General features: G+C 37.1%; 1 protein-coding gene across 2 annotated transcripts in view; it reads right to left on the reverse strand.

Moving 5' to 3' along the window:
- The window catches only part of LOC149808203 (tyrosine-protein kinase Yes-like), a 103,906-nt gene that overhangs the window by 954 nt on the left and 75,285 nt on the right, over window positions 1–27,667 (reverse strand). For both annotated transcript variants that reach the window (XM_089974636.1, XM_089974627.1), the window contains 2 exons: window positions 25,729–25,860; window positions 1–3,668 (listed from right to left, as the gene is read on the reverse strand). The exon at window positions 1–3,668 is cut by the window's left edge and continues 954 nt beyond it. In XM_089974636.1, coding sequence (XP_089830762.1) covers window positions 3,457–3,668; window positions 25,729–25,860 — 344 coding nt within the window. In that variant the 3' untranslated portion in view covers window positions 1–3,456. The remainder of the gene's footprint in view (window positions 3,669–25,728; window positions 25,861–27,667) is intronic.

Consider the following 27,667-nt stretch of genomic DNA (forward strand, 5'->3'; position numbering starts at 1 on the left):
TTCTTTCGTACATATATGCACAAATAACTTTAATTTTATGATACACTAATTTAAAGCCCGTCAACAGTAGTCATCTTAAGATCTTCAACACGCTTTACACCTTGTTGAAAAATGTACGATTTATTATTCCTTTCATAGATGATCTGGAACATTTATAACTGAAAGCTATTGTTCTCTTTTACATTCAGGAGACAGAGACACAGAGAGAATTTGTTGCGGGCCACAATGGTAAACATATACTTTTCCTGCCTAATATCATCCGCCTTATTTAGATGTCATCGTGAAAATTTAATATTGCAATAATAATAATAATAATAATAATAATAATAATAATAAGAAGAAGAAGAAGAAGAAGAAGAAGAAGAAAACAAAAGATATGGCAATAATTATGCTGCCACCATGTGTTACTTTATTACAGGTTCATCAGAATCTCAGTCTGTCAAATTTAGGACTGCTACAAAGGAACCGTGAATAAAGGAATCAGTATTTCCTTGGGGTTTGGTGACATGTAGGTTTCAACAATTTATTTCCAATCAAGATGAAATGTACAGTTTATTCGTATACAGTCTATTCGTATACAGTGCTAAAAGATGAAATTACAGTCTATTCGTATACAGAGCTGCGACTAAAAAACAGTTTCTAGGTTCCCAAGTGAATAGTCAAGACACTTTCAGTATTATGAACTCTGTGTGTGTGTGTGTGTGTGTGTGTGTCTGTGTTTGTGTCTGTGTGTGTGTGTGTGTGTGATTTGGATTTTTAACGTAGCTGTAACAATTTTTTCAGTCATATCGTTACGATGTCTGCAGTGTGGCACGTTTAAAGTGCTGTCTAGCACTGGGACATCATGCCGCAGACACGTATCATGATGTCCCACCCAGTCACATTATCCTGTCCTAACACTAACATCTTAATACTGCGAGGCAGCTGTAAATATCATTTTTGTAAGTCTTTGGTATGGCTCGGCCGGGGATCGAACCTACGACCTCTCGCATCCGAGGCGAAAGCTCTAACCACTAGGCCACTGAGAGGTTATATTATTAACTAAATCCCAAAAAACACTAAATCACCAATCACAAGTAAAAACAATATAGAACGTTCCGAATGAATATCAATAGTCTCGGATGTCCTGATGTATCATACTTACACAATCCAGAATGTCTTTGAATGAGTTCACAATAGTACAAATTAATGTGTTAATCCAAAGTCAAATTGACCTAGTAATTCCAATGAATAATTTAATTAAATAATTTCTCTTGAAATATATCTTATCACAACTGTAAAATCTTATAACAAATAGATTTCAGAGACTGGTCTAAAATATGAATTAATTATCTGTTTACCAAGTCCCTATTAAACACTTTAAACTTGATCTAGATTTGAGTAAGTCCAGTGGGAAATTTCAATCAAATTGTCAGCAAGTCTGTTTAGAGAATATCCTAAGCTTATAAACAGCCTGTTTATAACCTAGAACAGGGGTGTCAAACCCATTTTCAATGGCCAGCTTTTTTGATATACGTTTGCTTCACTCGGACCACACTAATCATAAGCTTTGATAATTTAGAAATTTGACACAAGACATATGTCTGCGTGCCGGAGTCTGACAGGAACTATCATTGACTATGTCTGCATGCCGGAGTCTGACAGGCACTATGATTGACTATGTCTGCGTGCTGGAGTCTGACAGGCACTATCATTGACTATGTCTGCGTGCCGGAGTCTGACAGGCACTATCATTCACTATGTCTGCATGCCGGAGTCTGACAGGCACTATGATTGATGTCCTTGACCTAGAATCATGGACGAAAGATAGCCATGTAAACATCCTGTTTACAAATGACCAATATCTTAAGGTACAATCCACAATCATGAACAAATATTAAGCACACAGGATAGATATACTTAAAAAAACATAGTGAGAAAAGCATGCACGGCAGTTCTGACAGATGAACACGGACTTCTTTATATGAACAAACTGCTGTTTCATTAAAGATATTTTATTGTTTGGTAACAAACGCAGTTATATCAAAGATTTTAAAATCAGTTAAAACACCAGCATGTGTCGGTCAAATCCTAGTACATACAGTCATTCAGTAAATGCAATCACTGGTAAAACTGAGGTAAAATATAATTTACAATTGCACACCAAGCTCGCAGACACTCAAACTTAACATCTGACTGTCACTCTGTAATACATATAACTTTAAACAACTCATAACTTATTTATCAACAGTTTCTAATGACATTATTTTCAGTACATACTACAAAATTAACTTTAATGCACACATAAACACATAAACGACTCTATGCAAGCAACATTACATAAAATCATCTATTCCAGATATACACACATACATACATACACACACGCACACAAATATATATATATATATATATATATATATATATATATATATATATATATATATATATATATATATATAATACTAAACTGCATGTATGGATAACTAATCAGCATTAAAAGTGGCTTCTCATGGTCCCAAGCATGAAAAGTAGCTTCTCATGGTCGCAAACATGTTTTGCAGAAACATCCCCAATGCATGCTGATTTTTTATTCATGTTAACATGCCATTATGAAACGGTCTTCATGGGTGTATTATAAATACACCCGGCAATTCTGAAAGTCCTTTCCAGAACCCGGATTGGGGTAAAGCAGCCACCATTTTATAAGAACCAATTATTACAAATGAGTGAACAGATGTAACTGTGTTGTTTTTATGAAATGCTGAAAATGTGTTGTGTGTTACAAATAACCCTATGTGAAGCAGTTTATTTGATTTTCAGTTTGAAAATCTGCTTATACTATTTCCTTTCTGTCTTAATTCTCTCCTAGGTATCCTCTTTTAAATAGTCAACCGTTTGCAGACTTTTTTTAGCTGAAGGCAGCTGGGTTAAAAACTGTATATTGTTACAAATTTTAATATTAAAGATACTTTTACAGCACTGTAACATCCTGTTTTATCGTGACTAAATCTTACATGTTTAATTTCGAGCCACCTTATTCAAACGAAAATGAGAAGATAATCAGAAGGCTGCGTATATGATATTCGCAATGAGAAAAGAAAATAAACACAGCATATCTAATTCTGCTCCAAAACAACAACCTCACTGAAAACATCATACATTTTATGATGTTCTTCCAAGCACATAAGTCCTTTAGAATACATAAATACGTCTTGTGCTTTAGGTTTCTTATGTTTATGACTAAACAGGTACATGTATTTATAAAATGTATTAATTTTGCCCCAATTTTATGCCATTTAAATTTTTTGCTCCATTTTTCAGTCAAAACTAAGAACATTTATTTATGCGAAAATTTATTTGTGTGCCATTTACAGTATTATTTCCTTCTGTTAAACCAGTCTGTTAGGAATGGTTCTCATTTAATTTTGATTATAGGAATGTTTCTCGTGTAATTTTGATAACTGTGGTCAGTTTCTATTCACATTCTTTTGATTCGTTATAGTTTGGCTCTGTAGACATAAAATAGTCATCAAAAAAAGTGGATAAGAATTCAAATGTTGGTCTGTTCTCTGCTTTTCTGTCCCAACATTTCAGGATCATCACGTACATAGAGTCTGGACAATTTGATGGCTTTGGAATCCTGTAACCAAGCTCTACTTGCTTTATCACTTCTTTGTTTGACATGCCTAGAAGATCAACAGATAATTATGTTTCAGCGTGATTAAAACCTTACTTCGAATATGCAAATAAATGTGCTGTGAAATCAAGAGTTCCTAATCTGTTTCTATGCGTTGATGTATCACCACTGTCTGACACTGTTGACGATTGGCAACAAGTGAGCAGCAGGGAGGGCGTACAGACCAGGTGGCTCAGATAAATTTAACCCTCCTACCAAACATTTCTCCGTAGAAGCCTCAGAAAGCAAAAATAAACCCTCCTGCGCAAATTAATCCGCAAAATTTCAACCCAAAGTGCATTTTCAGGCATAAAAAAAACCAGCATTTTTTTGGGGGGGGTATTGTAAAATTTGTTTGTTATTGCAGGATTGGGTTGCAATTTTATGAGTAAATCTGATCAAGACCGATTCGATATCTACTACGCGGATCATGAAGATTAATCGTGACAAATCCGTGCGGTGTTGCCTGAGCGTGACTAAAGAAATTTTTAAACTTATTTATATCCATGTCGCCGTTGCACCAAGTCTGATGAATATTCCTCAGCGTGTGAGTATCAACGCCATTGAAAACTGATAAAATATTACAATTATCTCTAATTACCTTCGGAATTTGCGTATATCGCTGTGTCACGTAAATCACATCGGTGTTCTTGTGTCGGCCACGCGAGAATATCCTAGCTGGGTTAGTTTGCTTATCCAGCATCACATCATCGAAAACAACAAGATTATTAGTATCGCCATCTAAACTTTCCACTGATGGAGCCTCATTGATATCCGTGATAAATTCTATTGTGCCATCTTCAGTATTATCGCTAAATTCCTTTAGTACTTGATAACATCTCTGATCATCTACGGACGGTGCAACCAAGTATAATTTATCCCATTTTAACCATCTCATTATCAAATTTAGCAACAATTGCGTTTTTCCAGAACCAGATGGTCCAATAATTATCATTCTAATCGAATTTGGTAATGCCTCGGTGTGCTTTACTTGCTCGCGTTTCTTTGTGGCTGAAAAATCAATTACATTCATGTTATTAGAATATTATGGATTCATATTGTGTTAAGTGTCGCACTCGAACTGCTACGATAAATCCAATCGAAGTCGTTACACGCAACAACAGGAATGCAATTAAGGGAGAATGTGAAGTTTGCAAGACAATTAAGTTTAGATTTGTAAAAAAAAAAGTAGAACCGGAGGAGACATCGCAACCTCCTTAACAAATCTGCCTGGAGCTCCCTGGGCGAAATATCCCGGAGAGAAGCATTTACCAGGATATAATTACTGCGGACCTGGTACAAGGCTAGATATAAGACTTAACGATAATAATCAACCAAATCCTGGCGAGGATCCAGTAAACGCTATCGATAACGCATGCTATTATCACGATCTTGCATATCGCAGCGGAGATTTACAACAAAGACATCTCGCTGATATTAAATTAATTCACGCAATAGATGCTATTCCTGATAAAAATTTCAAAGAGAAATTGGCAACTTGGTTGATAAAAGGAGCAATGAAAGGTAAATTAGTACTAGGTGCTGGTAATTTATAATGGAGCAAATATATTATTCTCCGCGAGGATTTTGGCGAGGAAAATCAGCAATAGACAAACTTGCTAAGGCAGCAAAAGTAAAGCAATCTGTCGCTGAATCGTGGCTATCGAGGCAAGCAGTCTGGCAAATTTATCTTCCTCCGCCTAAGAAAATATCATATGCGAGTTTCTCTGTCAGCGTCCCTAATGAAGTCCATCAGGCTGATCTTATGTTTCTTCCTTACGATACCGTCGACGGAGTCACATATAAATACGTGTTGACGGTTGTTGATATTGCTAGCAGATACAAGGAAGCGGAACCGTTATCGAATAAAACAGCAACAGATATTGCTAAGGCGTTTAGCGAAATTTATTCACGATCTCCATTAACATGGCCGAAGCTTCTCCAGGTTGATCCAGGTCGAGAATTTCTTGGCGCGGTTACTTCACTGATGAAAAAGAATAATGTTAAAATCCGTCGCGGTATTGTAGGTGTTCATCACAATCAAGCTATCGTTGAGAGATTCAATAAAACTCTTGCAGAACGATTATTCGGATATCAGTACGCGAGAGAATTTATTCAAGATAAACGATCTCGCGATTGGGTAACAAGATTACCTCACGTGATTAATGCGCTAAATAACGAAGTAACACGAACAATATCAATGAAACCCGCAATTGCAATTACAAAGACAAAAATACCACTAAAGCGAGATTCTACTATTCCACCTGTGCTAGGTAGCGTTATTGTAAGGTATTTGTATAAGGAAGGAGAAGCCGAGGGTGGCAGAAAAAGAGCAACTGATCCAAACTGGAGTGTTACGACACATAAAATATCAGCTGTAACAAGATCATCAGGAAGGCCAGCGATTTATTTTCTAGATTCACTAGCGCCACAACGCGGATTTACCAAAGAGGAATTACAAGTAATTCCAAAAGATACTCAATTACCGCCATCTTCGTTAATGTGAAATTTAATTCTACCTAACTGAGATAATTTTCTTACTCGAGACACGGCTAGATAAACTAAATTTGACCAGGAAATTCTATCATCGACGATCCAAACTTGACCATCTACTGTTAATCCTTGTGACGAGTGAATCGTTGCTGCGTATCCGAGTTTCCATGGCGATCTTTCTGCGTTTATCGCATCATTGACAAGATTAATATCAACGAAAATAATATCATTTAAAACCATTATTTTTTCTTCTCCGCATGGTAAAATAACATTAATATTTTGTTTTCTAGTATCAGCTGGCCTATAGCATAATGGTACCGGCAACGTTGGAAATTTATCACAATGAAATTTGAATAATATTTCCTGAATAACATCGCGAACAATTTTCCTACTAGCAACTATCAAATGATCCGGACGCCACAAATTTAGAAAATTATCCATCGAAGTTTCATCTATTATTTTTCTCATCACATCACATTGAATTTTATTAGGTTGCAATCGAATCATTTTTTTAAACTCAGTTAGTAAATTATCATTAGATCTATAATCAGCATCAATCTCTTCATAATAATCCACAAAATTTCTAAGCCACCTGTGAGGAGATTCACCATCAATAGGATCAGGTTGGCCGTGATCGCCGCACATTATTACTGCGGTATTTTTTTCTTCTAGCCAACTCAGGAATGATTTTAATAAAACTAAATTTACTGTGCAAATTTCATCAAATATTATAATCTTGTTGATATATTTGTTTCCCATTCGAGTTGGATCCCATAATCCACCACTATATTTGAAATAGCTATGATAAGTACAAGAATTAACGCCACGTTGTTTTATTTCTCGCGCTAATCTGTGAGTTGGAGTTAACACGATCATATCAGAATTTGAAAATAAATTTATTGCTCTTGTTGTTTTACCACTACCGCCAGGACCATTAAGATAAACGAATTTGTTTCGTGAAATCGGATCAAACGCAGATGCGGCCGTTGATACTTCATCATATTGGTCTTTGTGAAACTTATCGCAATCTTCCACATCGGCGTCTTCACAATAGTCTAGAATATCCTCATTTTTTATTCTCCAAGTTCCCCAAGACCCATTAGCGATTAAATTTTCCAATCTACATTGAAATTTCTTATTGATATAAAATGAATCCGTTGCAACCCTTACCGCGATATCAGAAAATTTATTTATCATCGACAGCAAATTAATACTCACATAAGCGAGCATCGATGATCTTAAATGAGTATACTGCGCGGATTCTCCATCGAGATAAGTGATCACGGTACCCAATTTTTCTCCATCAATAATAATATTTTCTCTGTTGCAAAATATTCCACGAGACACTGTATCAGCAATAATAAAATCCATCTCCGCATCATTGATAAATAACCTAGCGTGGCGATGTTTATGATCAACTGATCCTCCTTGAGTAAATTTACCAATGATTTTTCTTCCAATATCTTTCGCGTTCTCACAATCCGTGGGTAACCACACCTCGGTCTGCTTTCTATACGATATAATCGCTTCACTTACCGTCAATGATATCAACATCGACGAATCCAACATATACCTCAATAATACCGTAGGGACCCATCTTCGCTGAGATAAATGCCGACCAAACCAAATATAACAAATCCTATGCAAATTCTCAGCAAGTTCGAATGAAGTAACATGAGCGAATCCTGTCATTACAAAATCGGGTAACGGTCCGTTAATTGCAACTCTAGTCATCTCGTTGGTGGGATGACCGAATTTAGCAAAGTAATCTGCACAATCACCATATCCAAGGAAACTTCCAGGATAGCATGCGCTCATATCAACGGAAATCATATCTTCGAAATAGTATTTGGTATTCCATAATCCTCCATTGCCGTATTCGATACAACTAAGTTGAATATCATTGAGAAATTCATTTCTTGTAGGTTTCCACGAATTTCTTTCTCTAGCAGCGTGAGCAGCAACAGACGGAACAGTAAAGCAATTTGTCAGTAACTGATCTGGATTTGACGAATACTTCTCCGCGATATTTCTCATCGCTTCGTGTAATATTTCATCTCGGTAAATATCTCCGCGTGGTAAGATAAATTGATCGTATCTTTCTTCGCTAGAAAATAACCAAATCGATATTGGATCGGACCTGGCTAATAGTTTGATATACCTAAACATTGCATCGGAACTATCTTTGGATTCCACGGGATAAAACTTAACAACACGATCTCGCGGGAATATCATTACCGACTGACTCCACGCATGTGAATTATGATCAACAATTTCGATTGGTGTTCCTCGAGAATTATACGGCGACGAATATAATATTTCACCCGATAGCGTTTTTACTGTGATAGGAAATTTAAGTTTCTTACTTAACGCAGCAACATCGTCAATTGATGCGCCATCAGCAACTGTCTTTGCCCATGAATTAATTTTATCCAATCTCAATTGAGTCAGACCAGATCCGCGACGGGCATTCCTCATATGTTCGATAACTCGCTCAGCTACGCAGTTTATCATCGGCGATTCCCTCATCGCAGGTAGATTTTTCACATCAGGATTATTATTCAGCCGATAAATTCCATAAACAACAGCACTAGAAGGATACGCCCTAGCATAATAAGGACCATCAATCCCCAGCAGCAATCCTGGTTTCGAATTTTTATCAAGAACAACATTTTTCTTACCGCCGCGTACCGGATCTCGTTTATCACGAATAATCCAAGTGTCATCAGGCATTTGTGCAATAAATTTTATTCCAAAGATAAATCGCTCCTCTTTGTGTTCAGATTTTATGTGTTCGATTATCTTTTTCGCTCGCTCTAGATTCATCGTAGCATCAACAAAGTTAGTTTTCCATGTCGACCAAACATGAATCGCTCCATCATCGAAAAATTCCTTCTTCGCACTATCAACTTCAGGAATGATATATTCTGCCTCATCAAGATCAAATATATCCATTATTATATTTTAGACAAATATCTAAATTATAATATGCAATGCAAATGGATAACAGTTGGATCAACAAAATCATGTAACAAATCCTGCAGAGGTGAATATTGTGGCGCTCATATATACGAAATTCGACGAGGCAACAAAGGACCACAACGATGTTTAGTTTGCCAAGTTGGTATTCGAGGAAAGACAAGATTATGTTTCTCCTGTGGAGGGAAAAAATATCGTGAGTTACGAAGATATTATGAAAAAAGATCCTCGTCAGTGATAAAATGTGAAGAAGATTATATTAATCGTTTCAAAGCAAATTTCGATTTAAACAAAGAGAATATTGTATATGAATCACAAATCAACGATCCCTGCAATGAAAATCTCACACGAGTATAGATCTCATCCTACCATTAAGAATTACGAAGCATCTGCCGATGGTAATATCAGAAATATCAAAACAAAGTATCATCTCGGTAATGTTTGTAATTCGGGGTATTTGATGTGTAACTTCAGCGAGAATAAAAAAATAAATTATCTTTCTCACAGATTTATATTCGAGTGTTTTCATGGAATCATCAAGGATAATTTAGTTATTGATCACATTGACGGAAATAAACTTAACAACAAACTTTCTAATCTTCGCGCGGTAACTCCGAGTGAAAATGCAAGATTTGGTAATACCGGTGGCGGACGGCGACCAGCTAAGGCGGTTAAATCGATAAATCGAGAAACAGGTGAGGAGATCGCTTTCGAATCGATGAAATCAGCTGCGAAATATTATAATATTAGTTCAGCATCGGTGTGGCGAGCGGCAGAAAAAATAATCCACGCTACATTTTCATATAATCTCGGCAATTGGATCGAATTTTCTTATATTCCGATAATATTTGATTCGGAGAGTGACGAAGAATAATTGAATATCTCCGCAAAACAAAAAAAAAAGATTAATTTTGAAAATTTCCCTGGATTTTATTTATTTTTTTCGCCCATTTTTTCCCCAGAAATATTTCTGGGATACAGATTTGGAAAATCTCACTTGCGATTTAAAAATCAGAGATTCTCACGATTTCACCAAAAGATTGATACTTACAGTTTCTCCTCGTATATCAAGTAAATTTCCTTTCTGATCCGTTAGTTTGAAATTTATTCTTGTCAATAATCGATTATGACATCGCAGGTAAAACGGATTCATTGGTTCTTTTATTATCAAAAAACCAGGAGATGCGCTAGGTGAAAATGAATATAAAATAAAACCCTGATTCGCTTGATTCGACACTGACGAATCAACATTATAGCTACCCTCGACAACATCCGCGTGAAGATAAATCGCGATAACTTCCGTTATATTAACGATACCCGGCGATATATGTCGTCCACCTTTGTCAGGATCGTTATTGTGTTTAAGAATCAATTCCGAATGTATTTTTTTGGTCCATGCGGCATGTAATTTCGGAAATAAATCATCGATGATATCAGTGACGGATTTTCTCATCGCATCAAAATCAGAATTGGGAAATTTGAAATTTGGCAGTGTTTCCTCGGTTAATTCAAATACTCTCATGAATTTTTGTTTCTCACCCGAGTTCTTGATCAACTCGAATTTGCTAATAGGAAGAACATAGTCGGCAATTGATATATCGTCGACTATCGCCCGAATAAACATATCATGATAATATTCAATATCATTCGCAAGTTGATTTAAAATTTTCACGTGCTTTATAATTTCGCTACATGAACCAGATTTATTTAGGATGCATTCATGAAATGATCCGCGCAATAAATTTAATTGTAATTCGTGTTCTTGAATAAACTCGTCTAGTGTTCTTCTTACCAAGATACCGTCTATGGGGGCTATTATCCTGTTAATGTGGGTAGCGTCGAAGATTTTCACATCTGGGGGGATTTTAGGAAGAGGTAACCACGAGAGAATTCTTTCGTTAATAAAAGTGAAAGCGAATATTACTAGGTTAATTTTGTGGTTATTCATGAGATTGATGGCGCTGTGGATCAGAGGCTTGTGTTTGATATCTCCATACCATCCTTCGTTGGTTGTAAAATCTTCCTTTTTTGGTTCCGGTAGTTCTGGAAGGGTTTCATCATACCAACCTGGAATAATAACATCCGATTTCTTTGGTTTTATCAGAGGTGCGACCTCGGGCCAACCTAATATATTCCTGATCGATGATTGGTAAATATCTACCACGTACGGTGATTTCACTTCTATCATTGACGATAGTGTTGGATCATGTGAAGATATCTTTATTCCCGGAGTAGCATCGCCGGTTAAATTTGATATTCTAGTGGTAAACTCATTATTCAGTTGATCAATTTCATAACTGCCCGTTGGTATACCAACAACGATCCAATCGGGTGTTCCATCGGGTTTATTTTTATTTGCAAAAACAAGTGAATTATTTGGCATCAAATTACCAAATGATTTCGATCTAACATTGGGCCAGCTATTGTAGACACGCAACTGTGTTAATGCAATTTCGTTAACGTTAATTGGTGTTGAAAAATTAATACTAAACTCGGGTTTCGTTGAACTTAGCGATATTAACGTTGTTGTCGGCGGTGTTGTGTTTGTCACGATCTGGGCTAACTCGGACATTATTAATATTCATTTGTTCAATCTCCGAGTAAATACTAATCATTGAAGAAAATTCTAGATCGGATATAATACCATCGTTGAGACTTTCAGAAAGTAACAATGATAATTTCGAGTATGCGTCATTGATTTTAGTTAGTTTACTTTTGTACGAAGATAACTTTTCACTTGTGCACGATGATATTTTTTTCGCGATGATATTAAGAACACCCGCGATTGCTGTTGTTGACGAGATTATTATTGTTGCAACGATTGGCGCTATCATTGTTACTGCGGATAGAATTATTCCTGCACCAGCGACCACAGCAGATACCGCGTACACTGCAACATCAATGATAACTAATTTGCGCTGGTATTTATTTATTTTTGTTTGATAATCGTCAAGTTGTTTTCGCAGTGAATCCTGCCATGATCGCGCCTGATTGTAACGGTAATCAGATGCGGTCATTTATTAATCTACGATAACAATTGCATAATCATTATTTATCCAAATACTTCCAATCCCGACAAAAATTCGAAAATTACAAAATAATCCACCGGTCCTGTGGTAGTTCTATCTGGTGGTTCCAGATTGCATACTGTATCCTCATCTTTTTTTAGTGAAATAATAAAAGATGAGGGATAAAATTCGTGGATATTATGCCACGATCGGATTCTAAATTTCGTATCAGAGATAATATGTATTCGATATATACCGGTAATTGGCACGGTGAGACTAAAATCGTTTCTGCCATTTTTAATACTCCAAATATAGGATTTTGTCCTTAACACGAATGGCACACTGCAGGTAAGATTTTTTGTTTCTACCTCCGTTGGTATCGAAATTCGCGATAATCTTCCAAGGTTCATTGACGATATTTTTGTTTTTAAATCTTGAATTTTTTCATCGTACGTTGATGTATCGACTTTTTGACGCGCTAATTCACGTACCACGTTAATTTCATCGTTGATGGATTTTATTTGTACTTGCATCGCGTTAATCCCTCTGGTAAATTCAGGAACAACAACATTACCGAGTTTAATAATTTCCTCGTTGATTTTTTTGTTGAGATCGTCGATCGATGGTTTCTGACCCATCGAGATATTTACTTCGTTAATTTCCTCGTTGATTTTTTTTATTTTTTTGTTGAGATCGTCGATTGATGTTTTATCGATTTTCTGACTCATCGAGATATTTACTTCGTTAATTTCGGCAAGAATATTAGTAATTTCCTCGTTGATTTTTTTTATTTTCTCGCTAAGATCGTCATCGGCTTTCTTATCTGATACGGAGGAAGTATCACTGGATGTTTTTATATTCTCGTCAAATTTTTTGCTAAATTTATCTAAAGCATCGTCAAGTTTTTTAAGGTCGTTATTTAACCTGTTAAGTCTTTTTGTCATTCTATCCTGAAGATCGTCGTGTAATGCTTTATCGGCCTTCAGGGGTAACTTCGCTATAATATCGGCGATATCAGCAATAGATTTTAATACCATCTCCGATTGGCGAGTAAATTGACTAATGTGATCGTGGTATTCGTCTCGCTTGATTATGTCAGTTATTTTAACGTTGCTAGTTTGTAATCGCCCTTCTGCATTTTGAAATACAGCAACTTCGCCAGGATCCACCTCTGACAGCGATAAAAGATTGTTAATATCGCTCTTGGTTGCAAACTTTGATGTATCGATGTCGACTGCTCCCTTTTTTTCTTTTCTGAAGAGAGATCTACCGTAAATGTCAACCATGATATTTATCTACGGTATATTCAAATAAAATTTTGCGAAAAGGACGAGATGATTTTGAAATTGCATCAAGGACGTTAATTGTCTCCCGGCCGCATATTGGTGGATCTACTAGTGTTTGTGTTGGAAGTGTTGAATACCAAACCGGAAGTTTTAGTTTTGACACATATTTGATAAATTCATTTGGCGGTGCTAATCCATATGAGTCGAAGTAAATAACTTCGCGAGGATTAATCGCATACGCAACCCAGTGAGTGCCAGGGCCGGAATTTTTATCGAGATTTATTATTCCTGTTTCGGTGGGATTTGGTTTATCTGGTAGTTGATCTCGCATAAATACGCCTCTGAAAAATTTTATTTTCCTTTTTTTTGCTTCACTGATTAAATCTAAATTTGAGGCTGGTAGGATCGACTTAGACCGGATCCGTACGGGGGTCGTCTTAGATAAAGGCCGGATCCTTGTTGCGGCTGCATCAATTTTGCTAGAAGAGAGAAGGGGGAGATAAATCCTCCCTTTTTTTTACGATATCCTCTTCCAACAACTTTTCCTGCTATTGCGGAACCTATCCCACCGAGTGCACCTAATCCTACTGCCTTTGCAATCGCGGGAGCCGCCGCAGCTATCAATCCTGGAATAGCGGCGAATAAAGGAAAAATACCACCTACTTTGATCATATCTCTGATTGCACCTATCGAGAGATTCAAGCGAATACCAGTATTTGCTGATCTGGCTCTGGTGAAATGTCCGTGTTGATTTTTAGTTAACGATAGTTTGTTAGGTCCACCGTGAAGTTGATTACTTTTTAAGGTTAAACTTAAACCTCGTCGCGCTGTTGTTGCTGCATGAAGTTTTTTCACCTGACCGGGGGTCAGAGTTACGCTGACGTGATCGTATGGCATATTAATAATCACTTAATCTAAATTTAGAATTTGTTACATGTTCTCTACGGGTGCATCGATGACTCTCATTCTACCACTGATGCCTTCCAGGATCATTGTTCTATCACTAAGAATAACTGCGATTGCTCTTGCTGGTCCTCCTGTGTTAATTCTGGCTTTGAAATGAATATCAACGACAGACTGCTTTACCAAATCGAGATGTTCCAGGGAAAAGTAATAGATGGGATAGAGAGTATTAAAATCTAACTGTGATATTTGCAATCCGGTATCAATATTTTGATCACGTCCCATAAAACTTAATAATCGATGATACGCGCGTGCCGTCGAATTGTTCTCAAAATCGATGGCTATTTCCTCGGATGGCTCCTGTTGGCCATTTATTCTCAACGATACATTTGTTGCCTCTAATCTATCGAATATCATGTTACTATGTAATTGATCGTCTCTAATCATGCTTTGCAGAGCAACAAAGATATGTCTAGGTGCGGAAGAGCCTTGCTGTGAAGCAATTCGCCAAGTAAATATTCCGTCCAAATTAACATTTTCGTTGGAGTCAGTCATTGTTGTCAACCAAGACATGATGGATTTTCCTCCTTGATTCATAAATGATAATAATTTTTCTTCTATGATCATCGATGGAACTATTGCTGGCATCCACAAGGTAATTTTTTCAAGGACAACTTTACCAGGATCACCAGGATCTCGCCAAATGGCTCTGTCATCATTGGCATCTCGAACGAAAGATATCGTATGCTTCGCTCCGTAAATAACTTTTCTGAAATGTCTGCAAAATCCAAAAATATGAGATAATGGAATTGCACAGGAGAATTTTCGTTCATCTCCCTTCAACATATTTTTTCTTATGGCAAATCCAAGATTGTAATTGCCATTGGGGGCAATCATCACTGAATGAACATCAGCGGGTTGGCCAGCGGGGTCTACCGGTCTACCAATATCAAATGGTAAATGTTCAGGGTAGTTGGAATTATCCTTGGCAAACATCATACTAGGACCGGCTGATCTGGTAAAATCATCCGAGTATCTTGCTAGACCTATGATAGTCGTTGCTATATCAACGTTGTTCGTAATTGATTCAATCTCTCTTCCATCAATCATGTAAGTGGCATTCTTGAATAATGCCATGATACCATTATTGACAAAACCAACACCAAAATTTGCATCGTAGTTGGTACCATCAGCTGCCTTTACAATTTTTCCAACAAATTCGATATACGCCTCAGATGGAAGAAAATATCTTGTTGTATCGTGGACTTGAATTTCCTTCCGATTTCTTGAATCTGGCTCAACTACATCGTACGAGAAATACTGAAAATCTCGCACTGATGTATCCCTACCTACTGGCTCGTCCATATCAAATACTTCATTTGACACTTGTGCGAACATTTATTACTAATAATATCGTTTAAAACGAAGACCACTACCTGAAACAAAACTTGTATTTGCTAAATTTGTATTAGCAACATTCTGTGCTGGATTTATATTAGCAACTTCCTGCACTAGATTTGTTATAGCAGCTTCCTGTGCTAGATCATTTATTTTTTTATTTGCCGCATCATTTATGGCCTTACTGACTTCAGGTGGCATTTCGCTGGTAATGGGTAATTTAACAGGTTGCTTTTTGCGTACTAAACTTAATATTTTATTTTTGATAGCGTTGAAGCCTTTACTGGCCAAATTACCGATACCAGAAACAGCAGTCTCACCAATCTTTCCTATCGCTTTCAACCCAAATTGCTTAATCACGGGTCCAATTTTAGGTATTACTCGAGTAACGAGACTTCCAATGATATCGCCGAATCCATTACCGTGAATATATTTGTATACTGGCAATCGAGAGTTTACTATGCGGACCTGATTAGGTCTGCGTTGATGTTTATGAACAATCATATTATTTCAATTGTGTTGATTTAATCGATGAGTTCATCGACAAACTCCTTGTAAATGTGAGAATCGATGATACCACCACGGAATAATCGCTGACAAATATCTGATGCTTCGTTGACTATCTCACGGGAGTTATTTCCGGCTCGCTTTCCTCCGATTAATACTTCGAGGCGAGATACATCGTTGACAACACTATCGGGACAAACTGAATATCCACTTCCTGTGTGTGATTCTGGAGATTCCAATGGCGTTACGTAGAATAAATCGTCTGACGGCGTTGAAGATTTCTTCTTCTCCTCTGATGATGACCCCGGCGATGTTCCCGACGACGTCCGTGGTGAATATATTTCTGGTGGAGATGGGGGAGTCCCAGCCGGGTGTCTTTCTAGTTTTTTACCCTCAGGATCGTATAATAAATATTTCTCAGTGGGACCCCTGTAGTTTGAAGCTGTTGGTTCCGGAGGTGGGTCTTTCCACCAGGGGCGTTCTGTGTGAGGATAAAACTTTTCACGTATTTCAGGAAATTCAATAGAGTGGCGAATATCAAAGGAGGATGAATCAGAACTTTCATCTTTAGGTGACGAACTTTTACTTTTAGGTGACGAACTTTTACTTTTGGGTGGCGAATCCTCAAATTTGGGTAGTGAACCCTTAAATTTGGGTGTTGAAATTTTTACATCTTTCCTTACTTGATAATTAACAATATCCGACAAAAATTTTGAAAAATCATCATCTTTATAATTTATTGGTTTTCCTAAACTACCAAAATAAACTATCGCATGCCAAACAACATCGTTGACTTTATCAGCATTAATATCTTTTTTCAAATAAATTTTTTTAGTTTTCAAATCAGTTTTTGAAGCAATTACAACTCTCGCAACATCATCTTCACGAATTACATGTATGTTATCTTCATCCAAATAATTATCAGCAGGTAAACTAGAATCAGGAATAAACCAACCAGATTCATCGTATATGTATTTAGGTACAATTATCGGTTCATCACTCTGATCTTTTTTCTTTTTCGATTTTCTCTCTTTTTTCTGTGGTAGAGTTCTCTCTTTTGGTCTAGCTCCTAATTCCTCTGGTTGAAATATTGGCTCCTGTGGTTGAATATCTTCCTGTGGTACTGCTTTTCTTCCTCGTTTTTTAGGTGTTGGTCTAACTTCTAATTCCTCTGGTTGAAATATTGACTCCTGTGGTTGAATATCTTCCTGTGGTGTTTCTTTTCTCCCTCGTTTTTTAGTTTTTTCCTTCTTCTCCTGTTGTTTTCTTTCTTTTTCCTCTTGTTTTCTTTCGTCCGCTACTTGCTTATTAAATCTTTGTGTATCTCTTGCCGCTTCTAAAAATCTTCTGTAACGCGGATCCGTTACTACACTCACATGTGTTTTTCCCGTATAAACTTTATATACCATGCTGTACCAATTATCACGAGTCCCATATCTTTTTTTTCCTATTGGAGTCAAATATTCATTTCGATCGCTAAAATAATTTTCCGCAAAATCACCAATTTGTTCTATAGTATACAATGCCGAGAGAGGTCGCGATATCATATTCCATCCCTCCTCGGTAAAATTTTCTCTTAAATTCTCAATATTAAACTTTCCTTTTATCATTAAAGGTTTTCCTCCAGGTTTTTTTCCTCCAGGTTGTCCTCCATCAGCAATTGCAAGTTGTTGCGCCGCTGCTGCTATTGCTAATCGCTCGGGTAATGTTCGTGATTGATCCTCAATACCTTTCAACATAGGAAAGATTCCACGTTTTCTGGCATCTGGATCTTTTTCGTCGCCATATACAACCTGCTCAATTGTTCCGGTCACTGGCTTCAACCATTTTGCCGAAGTTTCTGAAATTCCATGTTGCATATCTTCGTAACCACGAACATTTCTCTTAAATAATCGCTTCGTCGGAATGAACTTCTTTAATGCCGCTAATTGCTCTCGCGCTAATCTAGCAGATTGAGGTTCTCCAACTGTGCTAACTTTTCGACTCATCTTATTTTCAACTATATTGTTTTATTATGAAATAAAATTAGTATCCGCAGTCGGAATTTGCAATAACAAACAAATTTTACAATACCCCCCCCAAAAAAATGCTGGTTTTTTTTATGCCTGAAAATGCACTTTGGGTTGAAATTTTGCGGATTAATTTGCGCAGGAGGGTTTATTTTTGCTTTCTGAGGCTTCTACGGAGAAATGTTTGGTAGGAGGGTTAAATTTATCTGAGCCACCTGGTCTGTACGCCCTCCCTGCTGCTACAAGTGATAATAATAATAATAATAATAATAATGAGGACTGTGTATATAACCTAATCTTAGAAGCTCTATGCGCTTTTCGCCATTATACAACACCTAAAACATAAAAAGATATATAATGATATAAATTCAAACATCATGAAATTAGAAAACATAAGACATGCTAAAATACGTAAGGTAGGAAACATTATTAGGTCTTTAAGTTTGTTCTTGCAGTCGAAATAAGTGTTTTAAGAGAACTCTTGAATGGTATCACTGTGTTTTTGTGTCTAAGTTCAGTGGGCAATTCATTCCACGTTGCCTGGCCCTGGTATGCAAAAGAACGCTGTCCATATGACTTAGTTTTCATAGTGGGAATAATGAGTATACGATTGTCAGAAGAGGAGCGTAATTATCTTGCTGCTGTGTACACGTGGGTGAGGTCGGATAGGTATGTTGGACTGGAGTCCGTCAGTAAAACGTAGCAGAGAGAACAAATTTTTTGTTTGAATCTGGATAGAATGGATAGCCAGTGTAGGGTACTGAGCAGGGTGTGTGTGTGTTCTGATCGTGGTGCTCTAAGGATGATCCAAGCAGCTGTGTTTTGAACTTTTTGAAGTTTCTGGAGTAGATATTGAGACGAAAAAAGAAAGAATTGAGTTGCAATAGTCCAGTCTTGAAAATACTAATGAACACACAAGTGTTTTAGTTGCAAGCAGCAGGAAAGGTGAACCCTACAAAAGTTATGAGGGTCCATTCGCAAAAATAAAGCTTCCTACGATAATGAAAATACAAGGTCAATAACGCCAAACCGAAGTCTCTAACCACCGAGACTTCTCTATTTTGGGTTAGCTCCTTTTCTTACTAATATTTTTGACGTTTGTGTTTTCAAATTTGTATGCGTATTTATTTACCCACCCGCCCACTTAATATTTGTCGTCACCCTGCCTGCTCCTGTAGTGTGTGCGTAGTTAAATCATATATATATATATATATATATATATATATATATATATATATATATATATATATATATATATATATATATAATGGAATCTCACACAATTAAACTAGCTCGACACGACTAGAGGCAATTAAGAAATGTCTCCCCGTCCGTGATTCTGTCAAGCAACAACTACAAGCTCGTTAGGAGTCTCAGGCTGGAATTTACAGAAGGGGCAGGACAGTTATTTAAACCGGTTACAGAGGCTACCATGGGTCTTCTTCCAACTTTGGAGCAAACCGCTTAAAGCAACTGGCGAAATAGCAAATAGAACTAAACAAACAAAAAAGGATTCTAGGAGAATTTAAAGGTAAAATAGGTACTGCACAACCAACGAACGAAATACTTGATGGTATTGAAGAATCACGTGCTGATATAGGTGATAGTATGGGTCGTATACAAGCACCAGAACTAGAACCAAAACCATAACAAGCAATGGAAAAAGTTGAAGCGATTAATAAATTTACCGAAGAAAGTTTTGCCGCCATAAAAGGTATTAAAACCTTGGATCACTTATCTGAAATTTCAGAAGCAAGATGGAATAATAGAGAAATATTTTTAAAACCCGAGTATGCTAATTAGCCTGGTAGAAATTGATATTTCGAACATATTATTACTTCGATTAGCCCAGAGATAGTGATATAAGATATATTGCATGTATCGATGGAATATATAGATATCTCTCATGTTTTGCAACGAAGACCACAGCCACACCTCCACAACAACAACCGTAAAACGCTAAAATTAATTTCATATATAAATTTACGCCTGAAGGTATTAGCGCTGTCAGGGATCTGGACCAAATGGTAAATATTGCCGCGTATTGATACGATGAAAAAGAAAAATACGCATGACCCAAATACGTTAAATCTCTGAAGTGAAACTTGGAATAAAGATGTATATATCGTCGCTAATAATCTTCATAGAGTATCAGATGTGATGATGAAACTTTTGCTAAATTTAAACAGAAAGAAGAACAAAAAATGGATTCAAGATTTTGCAAGATGATAAAGTAGAAGAATATTTTGATATAGAACCTGGTCCCAGTGCTACTGGAAGTGGTTTTGCTGCTCGACGAAGTGGTCTTATTGCTCAGTGTCCCAATGATGTCTTTGCTGATGTTGAACGACTAGAAATTCTTAATGGCGGAAAACGAGCCGGTATAATTCCCAGATATCATCAATGAAGCAGCTTCTATTTGTCAAAGATTATTTACAGGCGGTATCATGGACATTAATGTTTATCGGTCTCTCATCGATGAAATCGTTGATGATTAACGCAGTGATTGAGGGTATGTAATTAGATCAGTGACAATAAAATAAGATGATCATATATAATGCTCAACGAGGACCGATCATTGTCAGGGTGATAAACTCGCAATTACCAACATACAAATCCATCTACGGTGATGGACTCGGTGATGTTGTTCAGGATCTATTTAGAAGGATAGCCCTAAAAGCAATACCGATTGCAAAACATCTGGGAATGAAAGCTATTGACGTTCGTGATAAAGATATTGGTGATGTTGGTGATGTTGCCGATAAAGCATTCTCAGCAATCAAGGATAGACTAGCACGATTAATACGAAGACAATCGCAGCCAGTAAAACTGCCCAGCACTGAAGTTATGCCTGCAACTGTTAATAAAATAATAAATCAAGCCTCAAATGAAAAACCAGCAGAGTTGGCCGGTGGACCCCTGTTAGAAAAAGAAAACAAATATATCTGCTAGTCTGAGAGCAGGAAGTGGTCTTCGTGTTAGACGATATCAATTATAATAATATGTTTAAACGTATATCTGATTCAGCATTTGACATGGATGCACCAGTACTCAAGGATGAATCTGTGCACGATTATCAATACTATTCTTATGACGCACGAGAAGCAAACCAACGTAGTCGAATCCAATTACAAATTCAAGATACAAACAGAAGATACTTCTTGCCAGCCAAGACATTCGTTGAAGTTCAGGGTAGACTTGTACAAATCGCAGATGGTAATCCTTATGGTGATGCGCAGGTGGGTTTGTTAATAACGGAATTATGGAATTATTTAACAGTGCACTATATATTGTTGATGGTTGGGAAATTGAGGTTTGCCATAATGATGTTGATGTTGCTACAACGATATTTTTGGCTATCCCAATATAGCGATGATTATTCACGGTCTGCCGGTCCGTCAATTATGTTTTCAAAAGATACCGTTGATCGCACTGATGGCTGACCTTATGCTCTTCATAGACCAGAAAATCACACTGCAACTGCCGACGTCAACGTTGAAGATTTATTCTCTGTAAATGCAAATTGTAATCTGGGATTCTCAGCACGTAAAAATCCAATTGATGTTCACGGATGATTTAGCTGTGCAATACCACCGTCACATATCTTTGGTTTCTGCAGAAATGTTAGAAAAGTTATCAATAGGGGCAAAACATACAGTTGCTCTTCTTCGAAAATCCATGCACAACGATGTTATCTGGCACGCTCAAGTTGATCCAGCTGCAACCCCGGATCTTCATGCAAATGTAACACTGAAAAAAAGCACTCCTAGCCGGTATTACTGATTATAGAGATATCGCTGTTATACTCTCAACAACAAAAAAACAACGCTACTTGAAGGTGTCGGTGGACGAATGAGAGTCATTGATGCCCCAGTAGAAAACATGCAATTAAATCGCTTATGATATTATAATGTCATATCATCATGTTAGTGTTACTCTGACTCCTGCTTAGATTAAAAAGCTTCAATCGAAATCAGCAAAGAAATGCAGAACAAAAATAACACTAAAACAAGATGAGCTCACAGGAGGTTCAAATCAACTATCACTGACTGAACGACAACTCAGGCACTTCATTGACTCCATACAATCAAAGACTGGAGTTAGACTTAATCATTCAGCGGGTGCCATTAAAGACGCAGTCAAGACGGGTGGTATATTCCATTTCTTGCAGATATACCAGCATTGATTACCGCTGAGGCACTAAAAATTAAACATCAAAAACTTGAAAGGTATCTTTATGCGTGATCAATTACCAAAACAACCAAACCGTGTTGAAACCGGTATCATGAAACTCTATGGAAGTTCTGGACCAAGTACTTACTGGGTTGCATACGAGATTGATCCACGTGGAGTTGTTCAATTGGATTCGTATGGGTTGGCGCCACCGAAAGAATTTTTAAAATATGTTGGCTGACTTCAAAACACTCCCGTCTAGTATTCAATATTACCAACACAGACAATAATCGATCCGCAAATATGTGGCCGTGAAGTAATTGTTGTACTCGACGTCGTGTCAAGGTCGCTGACACCAACTCGTAATGTCGTGCACGAGTATGCAGTGGAGCCTCGTTAATCCGGACACATTCGTTCCCAGTGAATATGTCCGGATTAACGAGCTTTCCGGATAATTGAATCATGCACATTTTTATTTTACGATGTCATCACATCGTATACATGTACATGTATGTGCTAGCTGTAATTGTACTGTATATTCAATAATGGTTGAAAAAAATTAATGAATACTTCTATTGACGTGTGTTTATTTCATATTATTATAACACGCGATTGCACATACATGTACAGTAAATATAAGTTTAGACAATGAACACTTTGTTCATGTCGACACTCTCTGCTTCTTCCTCATACACTTTGCCTTTGATGCCCCGACGGCGTGGTGGGTCCACATGTCTGAGAACCACAAGAAGACGGGCATCATCGACTTGTTGATATTTGGCGTGGCGAGCGCGAGTTAGGTCTCTGCTGAGTCGGCAGGTACGGAAAACCATTTGCCCGTGGGGTTTTTTTATGATGTCCGCAACTGTCGACATGCCATTGACTAAGGATGAGTAAGCTATAATATGCTGGCGTATATCTTGAATGCTAGCTTTTGGGTGATCTTTGTGCTGGCAAATCTTTTTTATGCTGGCCGGTATCTCTACTCGTCTATGCTTGCTTGATGGTGTCGCCATAATATATGTAAAATGTACAACGAATACAAACTGGTATCTCGCAGTTAAATGCGTTATGGTAAACTAATAAAATGCAGTCATTTTTGTCGGTCGTATTTTACAGCTGTTATTGTTGCTAATGAGCTGATAATTGACGTCCCCATTTTATTCTGATATGAAGCCCTATACTGTCCACAGCTTAAATCAATTAACTGTATTTGTACAGCCATCAATAAACTGTGATTGTTACATACAATTGGTAAACAACAAAGAGGCTTAATGACACACTTAATTTATTTACCATATGTTATGTCAAAAAGCGTGGACGATTTGATCCCAGTGTGTTTATTTAATTATTAACACCCCCGTCGGCGACTAGCTAAAACAGACATTGTTTATACAATCGCTGGTTACAACATGATCACGTGATTGATGGATAACTTTAACATACCACTAGAATTTTAACAATCAGAGATTGATACATTGACACACCTCCAAATGTGCGTAGGTGAATCTCTATTATCCGACTGACTGTATTTTCATATACGATTTTTCGAATTTTCTTATTTTTGGACAGATTTATTTCCGGATTATCGATACAAGTTTTAAAGTAATTTTACACTTTGGTCCCCGATTTTTGTTTCCGGATCCGGAACGCGGATTTCTTGATTAACGGAGCAAATTAACGTTTAGGAATTTCGTTCCCGTTGAATCATGTCCGGATAGCGAGGTTTCCGGATAAACGGATTCCGGATTAACGAGGCTCCACTATATATATATATATATATATATATATATATATATATATATATATATATATATATATATATATATGTGTGTGTGTGTGTGTGTGTGTGTGTGTGTGTGTGTGTGTCTAATTACACTTCCATTTAACTATATATTTTCCTCCTTAATTATAATATGGAGGATTTTGAGTGATTATCCATAATCAAGCCTTCTAAACATAGATTTGATCTTGATAGAAGAACCCCTGACGTTCGGAGGCCAGCTCTGGTTGATCCAACGAATATAATTCTGATTAAAAGCATTCTCGGCACCAAGAAAGAATTTCGCGGCGATAGTGCAGCTCATGTGTGGTCAACATTCGGAATCATGCCTGATACCGAAGGTGTTGTTTATGCTACAATGAATGCCCAACTAGCGGCGGCGATTATTAATTATCTCGATAATCAAAGATATTTTCTAGAGTAAAATTTATTACGGAAGTAGACAATACTTGGATTACCTGTTACAAACCAGACCCTGTTCGATTGCATCACACTGGAAATATTGTTAAGTTAAATAAAAATTCCAAACCGGAATGCTGACTGGTATATAATTAATGATATGAATATAATTAAGCTTAAAAAGTCTTTTCACGTGTGCAAGCTACCCCACCCCGATTGATCACGATAAATTTACATGATCCTCGGTCACGATATCGCATAGTTATTGATACAAATTTTGATTCAGAGACAGCTGCAGGGAGGGTGACAACAAATATTGAGCGAGCGGGTGGGTAAACAAATACGCATACAAATTTGAAAACACAAACTTCAAATATAAAGTAACAAAATGAGCTAACCCAATTACAGAATTCTTGGTCGGTTAGAGGCTTCGGTTTTGGCGTAATTGACCTTGTATTTTCATTTTTGTTGGAAACTTTATTTTTGCGAATGGACTCTTCTAACTTTTGCAGGGTTCACTCTTCCTGCTGATTGGTAGCAACTGAAAGATATTGCAAATGGAGCTGATGCGTCACAGCCTAATATATGCAGTGTTGCATATGCTCATGAATTGTTGGTGCAATGTGAGAGTACTGTCGAGAGTAGCACCCAGGTTTCGTACTGACTGTGTGAATTTAATGTTGGTGTTGCTGATATTTATTGTTTGAGGTAAGGAATGTGAATGAGAAAGTCTTTATGTTGTGACCAGAAAGCCAATGGCATGTCAACCACAGGCGAAACCAGACAAATGATATATATATATATATATATATATATATATATATATATATATATATATATATATATATATATATATATGCATATTGTTACAGCAAATGATACAAATGTAACCTTAGATATTCTCAACAATACAGAAAAGTTCATTTGCCGGACAGAAGAACTTTGATCAAGAGGACATGAGAAATTGACATAAGAAACAATTTCTACAAAAGGATATGACCATTACTGAATCACACACACACACAGTAAAACGGATCTAGTTCGATAAGTAATTTATGTCTGAATTGTGACAGCTAAATTAAAAATTAGTATATGTTAAGAAAGTTTACTTATTTTTTTCAAATCCCCTTACCTGGATATGGAACAGCTCCGTTTGTTAAGATTTCCGTCAATAATATGCCATAGGACCAAACATCAGATTTTATGGAGAACCTGCCATACAAGGCTGCCTCAGGAGCTGTCCACTTAATTGGGAATTTGGAACCTGTAAGAAGAAAAAATTACATAAAGTGCTTATGCTTCCTAAAATTGTACTGATACGCAATCAAAATGATTCTCGCTGGTTTCATTTGTATATTTTCCAACATCAACCAGTTTCAAATATTTGAGTATAATGTGTTATTTGAGCATTGATTTTAGTTTGACTAACCAACTCAAATGTCTCTTCTTCAAGCACTGTATAAAGTGTAAATATATGCCTGTCATACTGCGTTGCATATTTATTACCTTCCAGTAAGCCTTTTACCTTCACAAAACTCAAATCTGTCATTGAGATGAAATAAGCAATATTTTACGTTTGTTGTACCTGGCTATGCAGCTGAAAAAGAGACATTGAACGATATTTTATTTTCATAGTGTCAGACTTTGACCTGACTACCAACATTACTGGTCCCTCGAATCCATTCCAAGCCTGTCTAATCCGACCAAAAAGCAACATGATCCTGGCTGACTACATTGTCTATTCGCGAAGTTATTTAGAGTGATGCAGCCGAAGCAAAGTAACAACCCCAAATCAAAGTTCCCCATTACCATCGTACCCAATAAAGGGGCTCCGTAATGTCATAGGGAGTAATTTTCTAAATTTCCTATGGCCCAGTGTGGACTTCCAAAGGAATCACTCTACTGCAGTATACTCCTCTTCCGATGGCCCCTTTGGGGATATTCTCAATCTTTAATTGTTTAAAGGCTTCGTCAGGCGTCACAGACGATAGCTGGGCCCCTATATCATAAAAGGTGTGCATCATCTTCGGTTCAGAATCTTCTTCCTCTAGTAAGATCCCCTGTGTTATTCTAGAAGTTGAATCCGGCGCAATTAAAGGAAGGGGTAGAATCCCTTCGTCAGAAGATACAATAACCAATCTGCGGCCTCATACTCCTGAATGTTCGTTGTACCAAAGAAAGGGGAAAATTTCACCCTTTTCTTTTTTTTTTTTTATATTAACCCCGTAATAGGTTGATCAATGGGTCGGGGAAAATTTCACCTAGTTATTGACTTTTCCTCCCGAAACAGGTTTCCGAAGGAAGAACTTTTAAAGATGGAAATATTATCAACAGCCAGGAATGTCATAAAACTTATCGACTAGGCGATCACCATATACAATATGCACCCCTCTATTTCCTACTCACAGGAACTACGTCTATGTTTCCACAGATAGGGTGGTCTTCCACTTTATTGCTCTACCGTTCTGTCCAATACAAATATATGCGGTACTTCTGCTAGGTAACTACCCATCTACCATATGCCTACCTATTTAAGCTGAGATATACATCAATGATGATCAAGCAGATCATTCACCAGGATTTTTCCTACATGAGAAAGGCTATCAGAATCATTTTGCAGTTATATCGCCTCATCTTCTGCCTTGTCACCAGTGCTAGAAGAGTAGGTGCCTGACATAGCCTTAAAACCTCAAACTATTCCTGAATGAATGACTGAAAGCACCTACGAACAAAGCATCTGAAGAGAGGATTGTAGAGACGAAGGTCGTGAGTTTATGATCCTACCGCATCACAAACAAGAACTATCAATTTCATAAATAAATTGAAAGACCGTCTGTGTTGAGAGTCCAGCTTTTTCTCAAAAATGAATTTTCTAGGACACTAAATCTGGTGGGAATATGATCTACACCATTGTTTTTGCTGTAAGCACCAGTACACAACGCGCAGGTCGAGTGATTATAGCACCAATACTGAGTTGACCGATATCACGAAGATTATCCTTCTGCAGAGAAACATCGCATTAGTAAAATGTGTCCACTACAGCTTTCGTTTTTGAAAGGTCGATATGAAGT

The sequence above is a fragment of the Sinohyriopsis cumingii genome, chromosome 1 (genome assembly GCF_028554795.1).
Source record: "Sinohyriopsis cumingii isolate HCF-2022 chromosome 1, ASM2855479v2, whole genome shotgun sequence".
Lineage (NCBI taxonomy): Eukaryota > Metazoa > Mollusca > Bivalvia > Unionida > Unionidae > Sinohyriopsis > Sinohyriopsis cumingii.